This window comes from Lutjanus erythropterus, chromosome 24, assembly GCF_056507025.1.
Source record: "Lutjanus erythropterus isolate fLutEry1 chromosome 24, fLutEry1.hap2, whole genome shotgun sequence".
Lineage (NCBI taxonomy): Eukaryota > Metazoa > Chordata > Actinopteri > Lutjaniformes > Lutjanidae > Lutjanus > Lutjanus erythropterus.
This window is the reverse complement of record NC_139340.1, coordinates 18975001-18987486: the sequence shown is the minus strand read 5'-3', so window position 1 is coordinate 18987486 and position 12486 is coordinate 18975001. Positions and strand designations below refer to the sequence as shown.

Sequence of the window (12486 nt, the reverse complement as noted above, 5' to 3'; positions counted from 1 at the left end):
ATGATAGTGAAGAATAAGTGATATACATGTTATAACATCATGATTGTACTGATAATAAAAATAACTACATAAAAAAAACTTAATAAAATAAAAATGTTGAAAAACATTTCAGATAAAACAGTAAATTAGACATTAAATATAAATAAATAAACATTAAATAATTATAAACTTTTATCAGTAAGTTATGATAAAGTAAAACAGAAAGTATTAAAGGTGGTTTCAGTAAAAAATAGAAAAGAATCAAAGTGTAATTAGAGCAGAGAATGAAAATAAAGATGGCTGTGTCTTTAAAGGGCCATGCTGCTCTTTATTAATGGTTGAGCTCCACATTAGTGCCGCATCACTCAGTCATTCATGTGATTTGTTTTACAGCACTGAATCGATTTGATTCGCTCTCAGTCAGCCCTGCTCCTCCTCCTCCTCCTCATCATCATCACCACCATCAGGGTCTGAAGTGGAACGTTCTCCTCCTGGTTCACAGTGAGAACAGGTCAGCGGGGTGACGGCGGGTTTGGAGGTCATGTGGTGGAAAAATGCTTCATCTTCAACAAGTCCTCTAACAAGTCACTGGTTTTTTGTCTTGTGACTCGAGTCTCCTGATCTGACACCTCGATGGTGAAGGTTCACTTCACTACTTGATAAAAGTCAGGGGGAAGTAACTGAGTACAAATACTCTGTTACTGTACTTTAGTCAAGTTTTCAGGTCTCTGTACTTTGCATGAGTATTTATTTTTCATTTTATTAACTTTTTACTTTTCCTCCCGACGTTTGAACGCAAATATTTGTAATTTTGCTGCTCACATTTTCAAAACAGGCTCGTTACTTTAGTTTTAATGTGAGACAAAAATTATTTAACATGACGTGAGAGTTACAAAATTAAGTAAAAGACACAACAAGGAACCAATGACTTTGAAAATCATTAAACATGTAACAAGATAAAAATGACATAAACAGAAGTAACAAGACAAAAATGATGTAAAAGACGTAACGAGCCACCAAAGACACATTAAAAGGAAAACGATGTAAAAAATGCAACTCCATGACCGCGACATAAAAAGATGCAACAAAACAAATAAAATGTAACAAGAAAACTTATTACATAAAAGCTGCAGCGAGCAAAAATATAACAAATGATGTAACAAAAACATTATTTATATCACAGAAAGATAGAAATGAAAACACTATAAACATGTTGTGTTGTACAAAATGTTAGCGATGTTTGTCGGTAGCTCGCTAACTTCTGTCAGACATGTAGCAGCTAACTAAGCTAATGTTGTTTGGCTAAATAAACAGCTGACACACCGCCAAGGCTGATTATGACCTTCTCTCATAATTATGACTTGATTAGACACAAATATAACTTCATACTGCAGTTCAGGGTAAAACGTTGTATGTTGGTGCAGGACAGACTTTTTTTTAAGTTTCAAACTAAACTGTGAGAAAATAAACCCCACAAACAGCTGATGGTGTTTATCAGCCACACACACACACACACACACACACACACACACACACACACACACACACACAGAGCAGCTGATTAAAAAGGTTAAACATGTTCAGACTTTGTGTGATTCCTGCTGAACTCCTTCATTCACCGTTGAATGTCTGATTCAGCTGCTGTGTCTCTGTGAATCAGCTGATCAGATCAAACATCAGCAGCTCTGATCACAATCTGACTTTTGAAAACTTTATAAAAACACTTTTATAACCAAATGGGAATGTTTAGGGAATTACATTGTTTTTAGATGAATATTAAAGTTTTGGAATTCAAACTTCAGGAACGTTTGACACTAAATCATTCTGGGAATTTTTTCAGCTGGGATGCATTCAAGTGCAGCTGGGATGCATTCAAGTGCAGCTGGGAAAACTCAGCACCCAGGACTTCCAGAGCGATCGAACAGTTTACAGAGACTCTGGAGTTTAAAGGAGCATTCCACTGTTTCCACCACTTTTATTTTATTTTCTAAGGTTACATCACCGGTTTAGACGATTAGAAAACATTTGTCATCATCGCTTCTGCCAGCTGTCAGCAAGTAAACAAAATACTATTTTTCATCAAACAGTAAACAACAGAAACAGTAAACATGTTGATTTCACATGGCTGTAAACATTCTGTTTGTTTTCTAGATTTTAATAAAGTTTTTGTTTTGAATCCAGTGGAGGTAGAATCCAAATCTACACTCTCAGAAATAAAGGTGCTCACTAGAATCATAAAGGGTTCTTCATCTTATCCACATCGGTTCCAATTTAAAGACGTCCTGTTGTTCAGATCGCAGGTAAAAACATCGTACACGTTCCGTCCTCTGACGCGGTTCCACCTGCTGTTCGTTCCGTGTGAGAACAGAAACCCACACACTTTTAAGAACTTGTTTTTATCTGATGGATCAGATCAGGAGGTGCTGAAGGTTTTCGGTTCTGCAGCGGTCGGTTTGAATCGTTCACGTCTATAGAACTGCCAAAAGGTAAAGGATGCAGTTTCTTTCAAACCACAGAAGAAGAACGTGAAAAAAGCGCGGGTTGTTTTCTAGAGGTCACACCTGCCTGTTAAAGTCGTCACAGGTGTGTGACTCCTCCTCCTACGAGGCCTCCACCAGGTGAAACCCTCCGTTCTCCTCCATCAGTTTCTCCCTCTTCCTGGCCTGAACCAGACTGTAGACCACAGCTCCCAGTGTGTTCCTGTTCAGACTGAAGCCCCGCCCACCGCCACGCTCCATGAAACTCGACCGCTCCTCCCGACTGCTCACAAAAAACGTACGAACCTGAGCGGAAAAATCCCCCACACACGTTTATCTAATCTGTCATCTGATCTCTGATCACTGAAATACACTCCTACATAAAATAAGTTTCATACTTCAATTTAGTTACTTTAGTAACTTCAGTAAGTTACTTAAGTTCCTTTTTCTTTTACAGCAGGTCTTTGACTTATTTTAAGCAGAACCATGATCGTTTCTGAACCCTCGGTATTAAAGTCCGTGTGTGTCTCACCTTTCCGTGACGTTCACTGATGCCTTTGACGTAAATGTTCCCTCTGAGCTGCCGTAGGAAGCCTCGCTCCACCAGGATGCAGCTGGTGGATTCTGGGACCTGATGGTAGGAGGAGCTTTAGGTTGTAAACATTACATGGGAACGTGCAGAGAGTCCAGCAGACAGGTGTGGACTCACCTGTATCCTCCCGCTCACTCCAGTGCTCTCCATCCGGCTCGCCATGTTCACCGTCGTCCCCCAGATGTCGTACTGAGGTTTGGTGGCGCCGATCACACCTGCGATCACCGGGCCGTGAGCGATACCTGCAGATGATGTCAGAGGTCACATGGTGGGCCGGAAAAATTATAAAGAGAAACACACGGATTAATTTTGTTCTGTAACAACTTGATCTGACTGAATATTTTTAAAGAAATGTGTCTTCTTTGAACTGAAAAAAGACACTTCAGAACTCTGGAAAATAATCAAATTATTTTATAAAACAAAACTTTAAATTCATATGTAAAGAAAAAACCTGGATATCAAATACAACAAACAAAAAAAATAGTTTAAATACTTCAAGAAAAAAAACAAGAAAAAGATTAATAAAAACTTGAAAAACCTGAAAATTAAAAATACATGGCATCGGTTGCTCACCGTTACCATGACGACGGGATGTTGCGTACGTACCGACTCGCAGCTGGAAGCTGTTTCCTGTGTGTGTGTTGATGTGTTTGAGTGTTTCCTGCATGGCCAGAGCGAACAGAACCAACTCACTGAGGTGATGCCAGCCGTCCTCACAGTCCTGAACACAGGGAAGGATGACAGGAGTGAAGGATCATGGGAAGGAGACAAGGGAGGGACAGGACAAGAGAGGCAAAGAAGATGCAAAGACTTAAAGTGTCCAGCAGGTGGAGCAGTTTCACTTCCTGCACCTGTCCAGGTACAAAGAGGCTCTTTGTGTTGTTACGACAAAAATCATTTTGAAAAAACTTTATTGAATTAAAAAACACACAAAAAAGTGCAGAACAGGGAATTATTTTGTTAACAATGTTAAAATATGTAAAGAAATAACAGATGTTACAATATACTGTATTGATTATTGATTCTCTGAGTCTTCGTGTGAGGACTGACCTGTCTGTCAGGAGAGAGACCAGAAGCTGCCATGTAGGAGCTGCCGATGGTTTTAATCTTCTCCACCTCCTGGAAATAACATTCATCCAACAGCTGCACAGACAGACACAGAGAGAGACAGACAGACAGAGAGACAGACAGAGAGACAGACAGACAGACAGTGAGAGAGACTGACAGACAGACAGACAGACAGACAGACAGTGAGAGAGACAGACAGACACACAGACAGTGAGAGAGACAGACAGACAGTGAGAGAGACAGACAGACAGAGAGACAGAGAGACAGACAGACTGACAGACTGACAGACAGACAGACAGAGAGAGACAGACAGATGTTGTTGAAAGTCTGCAGAAACGAGACGATGTGAATCTGATATTTTATGATCATTGGAGCATAAAAATGTGAAGAAAAGTCTGTAGGTCTTGTGTTTTGTTTTTTGTGAGTGTGTGTGTGTGTGTGTGTGTGTGAGTGTGTGTGTGAGTGTGTGTGTGTGTGTGACCTCATCAAAGTCAGTGATGATGTGGTTAAGGAGGCGGAGACACTCGACAGGCTGATGAACGACCTCCTTCTGCTCGTAGAAGTCGGAGAAACCCGGCAGAGAGGCGAAGAGGACGCCGACCCGCTCGTACGACTGAGAGTACAACTCCTGCAAACACACACACAGATTAACACCTGGACACACACGCTGACAGACACACACCTGGTGAGGGGCGGGCGGCAGGTACCTCGTCGTTGCGGTCTCTCTCCAGGAAGTGCTGGGCGACGTGCGCCGGCAGGATGTTGAGCAGCAGACACTCGTTGTGCTCCCTCAGCTCCTTCATGTCCTCCACCTCCTTCCTCGCCTGGAGACGCCACAGGAAGTCCAGCCGCGCCGTCGCCTCCAGCTACCAACGAAGAAGAACAATGATGATAAAAATGATTGATTCCCTACAAATACAGCTGGCTGAATGTCATGTTTTAAACAGTTTTGATGAAGTGTGTCGTTCTTAATTTACTTTGTGATAAACATTTAAAAATTTATATTTATTGAAACCAGTCAGGTTGTCAAAAAGGACCGGAGAACCCTGGAGAACTCACCTGTCTGCTGTTGTAGAGGACAGCGACCACAAACATCACCATGAGAACCACACAAACTCCCTTCCTGCACAAGTGATGAGACCTGAGAGACACAGAGTGTTAATAGAATAATTAAGGACTGTTTTGTGCGTCTGTGACTCAGGTGTGTAATGATGAGGTCACCTGTGAGTCTCGATGAGGTAGCTGTAGAGGGCGGCGGCCAGCAGGAGGACGGCCAGCTTCAACACACAACTCAACCTGAGGAACACGGCACAGGTAACCATGGCAACCACGGCGCTCAGCACCATGTACTGTACACGGGAAAGGTCGTAAACGGTCACACATCGTCCACGCAGAAAAGATGTGGCCATGTTGAAGAGTCGACGTGTTGCTTGCGTGTTTGCGCTCACCTCTGGATGTGTGCAGATGCTGATGTCAGGCCAGGTGGAGGTGGGCGGAGCCAGCTCAGAGTCACTGCTGTTGTTGTGAGTTTCTGACGAATCGCACCACAGCTGGAGGAGAGGAAGGAAACAAGGATGGAAGGAAGGAAGCAAGAGGAAGCCAGAGGGATTATCTTGTTGTCAAAAGCTGGTTACATTACAGACAATCTGACGACCAACTTTCCAGATAGTTGCTTTGAAGTCAATAGTTTCTTGTAGCTGAGTTTGTTTCTGAATGATGCGACTCTGAAGCTGAACTATCGTCAGCTGCTCGAACACGTTGATGCTGACCTCTAGAGGAGAAACAGAACAACTGCATCACACTCACAATGTCTGAGGAGGCAACTCCGAAGTTGACGGTGATGGCGGTGAGTGTCAGCAGCGTGCGGGCGCGCTTGGTTTCATGAACCCAGCAGCAGAGAGACTGTAGGGGGGCGGGGCAATGCTTAAACTCCTCCCCCAGCGTCAGCAGCAGGAGCAGGAAGTAAACGACGCCGCTGACCATGAACTGAGCAATCATTGGACAAAACCTAAGCAACATATTAAAGACATGAAAGTTATTTAATATACATTACACTGACAGGAAGACAGACAGGTAGAAGGACAGGTAGATGGACAGGTAGTTGGACAGGTTGATGGACAGGTAGAGGGACAGATAGAGGGACAGGTAGGGGGACAGGTAGGGGGACAGGTAGGGGGACAGGTAGGGGGACAGGTGTACCGTGGGGTGGGGATTAGTGCCTGGACGGCCATCAGCAGCAGCAGCAGGATGAAAGAACAAACCATGTTGGACTTGAAGAGTTCGTCTCTCATTTGGGAATACTGAGGGACAAAGAGAGGACGATTAACCAATCACCAGACTGCTGAGCACACCTCAGTGACAGCCCCGCCCATACAGGAAGTGAGGTCATTACCTTTCCCTCCATGTGGGAGTCCTTGAACACCTGAGTGAAGGTAGTGATGTGCTCCTTCCTCATTCGCTCGCTGCTCCGCACCTCCATGGCCTGACGGATCCTCTTGTTGACTTCTCGCGTCCCTGAGCGCTGTGCTGCGATCTGATTGGGTAGCTGGGTTAAAGAGCCGTTCGTGAAGGTTGCAAGGATCTACGGAGGACAAAAAGGGTCAAAATGTCAAAATATTCCACGAGAAAACTCCTGTTGTCTTGAAATGTTCCCGTCGTCCTCACAAAGTTCATTCCCAGGATGTCTCCGAACGGCAGCTCGGCGCTCCAGGTCGTCATCTCGTCGTAACTTGGGCGTCTCGCTCTCGGTGGCTCCGCCTCCTCTCGTGGCGCTGGACGGATCAGGTACGTGTCAATGTTGTGTTTCCGTAGAAACTCGTTGCGTTCCTGGCCATGCCCCGCCTCCGTCTCATAGATCCCGCCCAGACAGTCCAGAGTAGCTCGCGAGATATGAACTCTCCTGAGAGGACGAGACAAAAACGTGAAAAAAGTGTTTTAGTTTTTGTCAATTTGGTGAAATTCATCAACACAACAACATGAGGACACAGTGACACGTTATTGAGACCTGGACCTTATTTTTTACAGTCTCCGCCTCACTGTGAGACCGTCGAGGCTCAGGTCATGGATTAGTTTTTTGTATTAAGACGATAAAAACGTGTGTGCGTCTGACCCCGGCACTCCTGCAGCCTCCAGACTGTTGGCGATGTCGACGTCCCAGCTCCAGATGTCAAACTGCCACTTCTGGAGACCCAGAACCCCACAAAGAACAGAACCAGAATGGACCCCGATCCTCATGTCCACCTCCTGCTGCAGCTCCCGACGAACGTAACTGCAACAGAGCGACACAGTGACTCCGCCTCTGTGAAGCTTCCTGTCGTGAAGACGTGCGTCTGCGTGTGTTTGTGTGTTTTTACCGGATGGTGTTGATCATGCTGAGGCCCATCTCCACACAGCAGCGGGCGTGGCCCCTCTGAGGCTCCGGGACTCCAGATACACAATAATAACAGTCACCCAAGATCTTAATACGCAAACACTGGTGCTCCTACACACACACACACACAAACACACACACACACACACACACACACACACAGAAGGAAATACTCACCGTCATTCTTAACAGCCATGAACTGACTGACGTGTAATGAACTCAAAAAAATACAAAGTTAGATTGAAATCTTTGATATAAAACTGTAATCTTTCGTTAAAAACTCCAAACTAATAACTTCCTTTATGTCATTTATTTATTTTGTGTTTTTTTTTTCTGTTAACGTTAACAGAAAATCTGAAAATTCAAAAGCTTAAACACCAAAACAAAACCAAGAAGCTTCAATGAAAAAGTAAAATCTGTGAAAACATATAAACATAAAACTAAAACTTAAAGGTCAAAGGTCGTTGCCATGGTGATATGACCTCAGCCAGCCGATCAAAGCGACCGAAGAGCTCATTGAGAGTTTTGACGAGTTCCTGAGCCGAAAGAATCAGCGACAGCGAAGTGAAGCCGATGATGTCAGCAAACAGGATGCTGCGAACGAGAGACCAGACACGTTTGATCAGAACAAAATAAATAAACCTGAATATTTTGTAATTTCTCCTGAATTTTAGAATTTTGTTACTTTAATCTTAAAGCGAGTCGTGAAAAGTAACGTTTTAAATGAACAATATATTTGAAAGAGCTGCTGCTTTTTACTGACCCGACGTCTTTGTAGTGGTGGATGTAGATCTTGTGGAACTGCTGAGGCAGCAGATATTCATCTATGGGGGCCATGTCAGCGATCATCTCCAGAACCAGGAAACGAGGCAGGATGGACATCACCAGACGCTCCTGGAGGACACAAAGACACGGAGACGTCACCGTCACTTCTTCTTCTTCTTCACTAAAGAGCCCAAACCCTGAGCTTTCTACCTGTCTGTGGTTCTCCCTCTCCAGTCGGACCCGTCCCTCGATGCAGCGTCTTGTCTCCAGGAAGGCTTGTCTCTGAGTCCGGTCTGACAGGTAGTGAATGAAGAGGCCGGCAGTGTTCATGGCCAGGTACAGCAGGGCCTTCGACAACACCTGCACAGGTGACAACACTCAACACAACGAGAAACCGCAGCTCCTTTTTTCTAGAAGGAAAAGAAAAAGAAAGAGAAACTCCAACCTTCCTGATGAAGGTGTTGTCGCCGTAGCGACAGCAGGCATCTAGCAGCAGGTGCAGGATGGAGGTGGTTGCCCCGGCGACGATGGACCAGAGGAGGGGGAGGGGCAGCAGGGTGTAGGTGGAGAACAGACAGAAGAAGACGTACCAGGAGTGATCGCTCTCCGCCCAGCTGAACACACCGACCAACACCTGCAGCGTCTGAGACAACCAGCTGACCACAGACACACACCTGAGACACACAGACAGGTACCTGAGACACACACCTGAGACACACAGACAGGTACCTGAGACACACACCTGAGACATACAGACACCTGAGACACACAGACAGGTACCTGAGACACACACCTGAGACACACAGACAGGTACCTGAGACACACACCTGAGACACACAGACACACACCTGAGACACACAGACAGGTACCTGAGACACACAGACAGGTACCTGAGACACATACCTGAGACACACAGACAGGTACCTGAGACACACACCTGAGACACACAGACAGGTACCTGAGACACACACCTGAGACATACAGACACCTGAGACACACAGACAGGTACCTGAGACACACACCTGAGACACACAGACAGGTACCTGAGACACACACCTGAGACACACAGACAGGTACCTGAGACACACACCTGAGACATACAGACACCTGAGACACACAGACAGGTACCTGAGACACACACCTGAGACACACAGACAGGTACAGACACACACCTGAGACTACATTTCCCAACATACCTCAGCCACTCTGGTGATGACATCATCTCTTTCCTAGTCAGAGCCAGCGCGCAGATCCCCACCCACAGGATGACTGACAGGCCACCCAGCCAATCACAGGCCACGCCCCACCAGCCCGGCGGCCATGTGAGCAGTAAGACGAGGAGTCTGGTGAGGATGTCGATCACGTTGGTGACGACCAGAGACGTTTTTCTCTGACGGGACGAAAACTGCTGGTAGAGCTGCTCCAAGTCTGGAGACCTGAGCGTTTACCAGAAATGATTATCATTATTCATAATCATCTTAATAATCATTTGAAACACATAACCATCAATCCAAGTATCTTTACTTGAACGTGTGTTGCAGCGCGGGAATGAACACGCCTCTCACTGTCGACCCCCACGACACGAAGAAGTCAGCATCGCCGAGAGAGTCGGGTTTTGTTTGTGCAGCCGCGGCGATCCTTGGCGTTGACGGGTGGATACGAGCCGCTGACGAGCGCCGCTTCTGCCACAGCGCTCCTCGAGTTGCCTTATTACGGATCTGCCTGCAAGACGAAACAGAGGGAAAAACAAGACGTTTAAGATTTAAAGACAAACTTTACAGGAGGAAGTGATCGAAACTACTGCTGAAAGACATCTGTGTTCAAGTTAAATGATTTCAAAATTAATTTTAGCTTATTTTAAATTAGCTCTGTTGATGACCTCACTGGTCCTACCTGTTGATGACCTCACTGGTCCTACCTGTTGATGACCTCACTGGTCCTACCTGTTGATGACCTCACTGGTCCTACCTGTTGATTTCAGCGATGTAGGCGTCTGTGACGATGATGCGGTGCCTCCCTCTCTCCAGGCCTCCGGCGAGCCTCAGTGAGTACAGGTTGTGCTGGTCGATGATGTTTCTGACAGCATTTTGCCACATCAGCTGCTTCTTCGGGGCGGGGCTTATGCTTGTGCTGAAGCTGATGTCATTGGCCTGCTGCGCCATCTCGCAGTCGCCGTTCTCCAGCACATCACAGTCCTTGTCCATGGTTACGACAGCGGTGAAGGGGACCTCATCTGCGACCTGATTGGCAGAGGCAGTGACAAACTGAAATACCACTTCATCATGTTTTCAGCAGCTTTGACGCTCTTTGTCTTTCTCAGGACGCTGCGTCGTCATCGTGCCGTAAACATGTTGCATGTTCGGCTGATCAGATTTAATCTAATGGCTTCAGCTGGCCTGAACACACGGGGTTACACCGGGTCACTGGCAAGTTTGAAGGCTAATCCAATCAGGTCACAGCACGGTGACATGCTGGCTCCGACCTGACATCTGGCAACACCAGAGCAGGAAGTTCAACTCCGCCTGGAAACATCCGACAGGAAACTCGTTTCATCAATCACCGGATTTTTTCTTGATCAGGATCATAATTATCTTGATGGGAACAGAGTGAAGGGCACCTGGCTCTCCAATAAGCCCCGCCCTCTTTGTTACTGTTTATTATCATAATGATGCCGATTAATGGTTTTAATTCTGGGTCATTTTTGAAAGAATGTCTCCTCGACTTCAGACACAATTTTTATCCAGTGGTTGTTGATTTTGTAACCATCTAGCTAACTAAGCTAATGTTAGCTCCATGAGTTAGAAAACTTTTTCATACGGGCCTCATCATCTACGAGCACTTTAATACGAAGTGTTACCAAAAATCAGACGGCGTTTTCCTAAATAAAATCTGAATTATTAGAATACAGGTTTAGGAAATAAACTTTTTTTTCTGTGCAGACAGAAACAGTAAGAAACTCTTTATAGTTTCTATAAAACAAAAAGAATTGATCAGTTTTCATTAACACTGACTGATATTTAGTCGTGAGAAGAAGCGCCGTCGTAAAGAGAGAGAACTTCCTCACATCTCATTAAAAGTGAAGATAAAGATCATGATTCTTCTGTAAGTGTGTTTGTGGATTAAAGGTGAAGCTACCTGCTGCAGAGTTGATGTGTTCGTTGTCCAGATGAAGACGTGTGTGATTTCAGTCTCATGTCTCAGTCAAACCTTTTCTTTTCTCAGTTTCTCCTTCTGTCTCTTCACTCCTTTCATCTCCTCTCTGTTTCCTTTCTCTCCTGTTTCTGGTAAATTTTTCTTCAGTTAACTGCTGTTTTTCATCTCAGACGTCTCTCCATTTCTTCATCCTGTTTTTATTCCATTTTTAAAATCAAACTTCCTTTCTCATCCATTTTCTTCAAAGCTCTTCTGTGGCTGATGTTTGTTTTGTCCTGAGACTGAAAATGATTTCTCCTCCTTCAGTCTGTGGATCCTTTTTGACGTGAAAAACAAAAATATCCTCCTTTACATTCAGAAAGTTACAGTCGGCCAACGTCCTCTCTGAATTCATACACACATTCATCTTCAAACATTTCCATCTTTTTGGTTAAATTCCCTGAAGAAACCTGGAAAATTCCACAAAATGACGACAATTATTAAACAAGAAATCTGACGTGTTTTTAATTTACCTCCAGGAAGAAAAATGATCAAAATGAAAAATAAATCCAAGATCACAACAGCTGGTTTCAGGTCGTCACTGATTTAATTTTATTAAACTAACAGAGATTTTTAAAAACGAGAACCTGAAGATGAAGAACAAACGAGAACCTGAAGATGAGCAGCAGAACAGAGAGGCAGATCGAGGTGTGACTTAATCCCATCTGGAATCCTGAAACAGAGACAAACGGCTGCTCGCTTAATAGGTCAGATTAAGTGTGTGTGTGTGTGTGTGTGTGTGTGTGTGTGTGTGTGTGTGTGTGTTCAGGTGCATGATGGGATTGGCAAACCTCCAACAGGTCACACTGTGTTTGTGTGTGTAGGTGTGTAGTTTACAGCTTGTGACAGAACAGAAACATGTCGATCAGAAGAACCAAACTTACTTTTCACTTTGAAGATTAAAAAAATACATAAATATAATAAAAGATAAGAAAAAAAAATTAAAAAGCTCAGATTGAGCAAACACAAATATTAAACAATAAATGATGAAAAGAGAAAATATAGAATAATATTCAAAATATTCCACAGAAAGTTTGTCTGAG

At 44.5% G+C, this 12486-nt stretch overlaps 1 protein-coding gene across 2 annotated transcripts; it reads right to left on the bottom strand.

Moving 5' to 3' along the window:
• Positions 1-919: 919 nt before the first annotated feature.
• Positions 920-11492, bottom strand: LOC146305008 (adenylate cyclase type 8). Of its 2 annotated transcripts, XM_084714031.1 has the most exons (25): positions 11387-11492; positions 10220-10491; positions 9776-9973; positions 9448-9687; positions 8697-8925; positions 8462-8611; positions 8250-8380; positions 7969-8080; positions 7470-7597; positions 7226-7384; positions 6781-7015; positions 6509-6697; positions 6316-6416; positions 5923-6124; positions 5565-5666; positions 5338-5465; positions 5176-5257; positions 4824-4982; positions 4598-4744; positions 4099-4191; positions 3655-3769; positions 3166-3290; positions 2989-3087; positions 2541-2762; positions 920-2455 (listed from the first exon to the last, which is right to left on the bottom strand). In XM_084714031.1, the coding sequence occupies exons 2-24, from the start codon at positions 10453-10455 to the stop codon at positions 2580-2582; spliced, it is 3543 nt and encodes a 1180-aa protein (XP_084570157.1). In that variant the 5' UTR covers positions 10456-10491; positions 11387-11492; the 3' UTR covers positions 920-2455; positions 2541-2579. The 2 variants fall into 2 exon arrangements, with proteins under 2 accessions (XP_084570157.1, XP_084570156.1); XM_084714030.1 differs by having other exon boundaries at positions 920-2762.
• Positions 11493-12486: the final 994 nt, after the last annotated feature.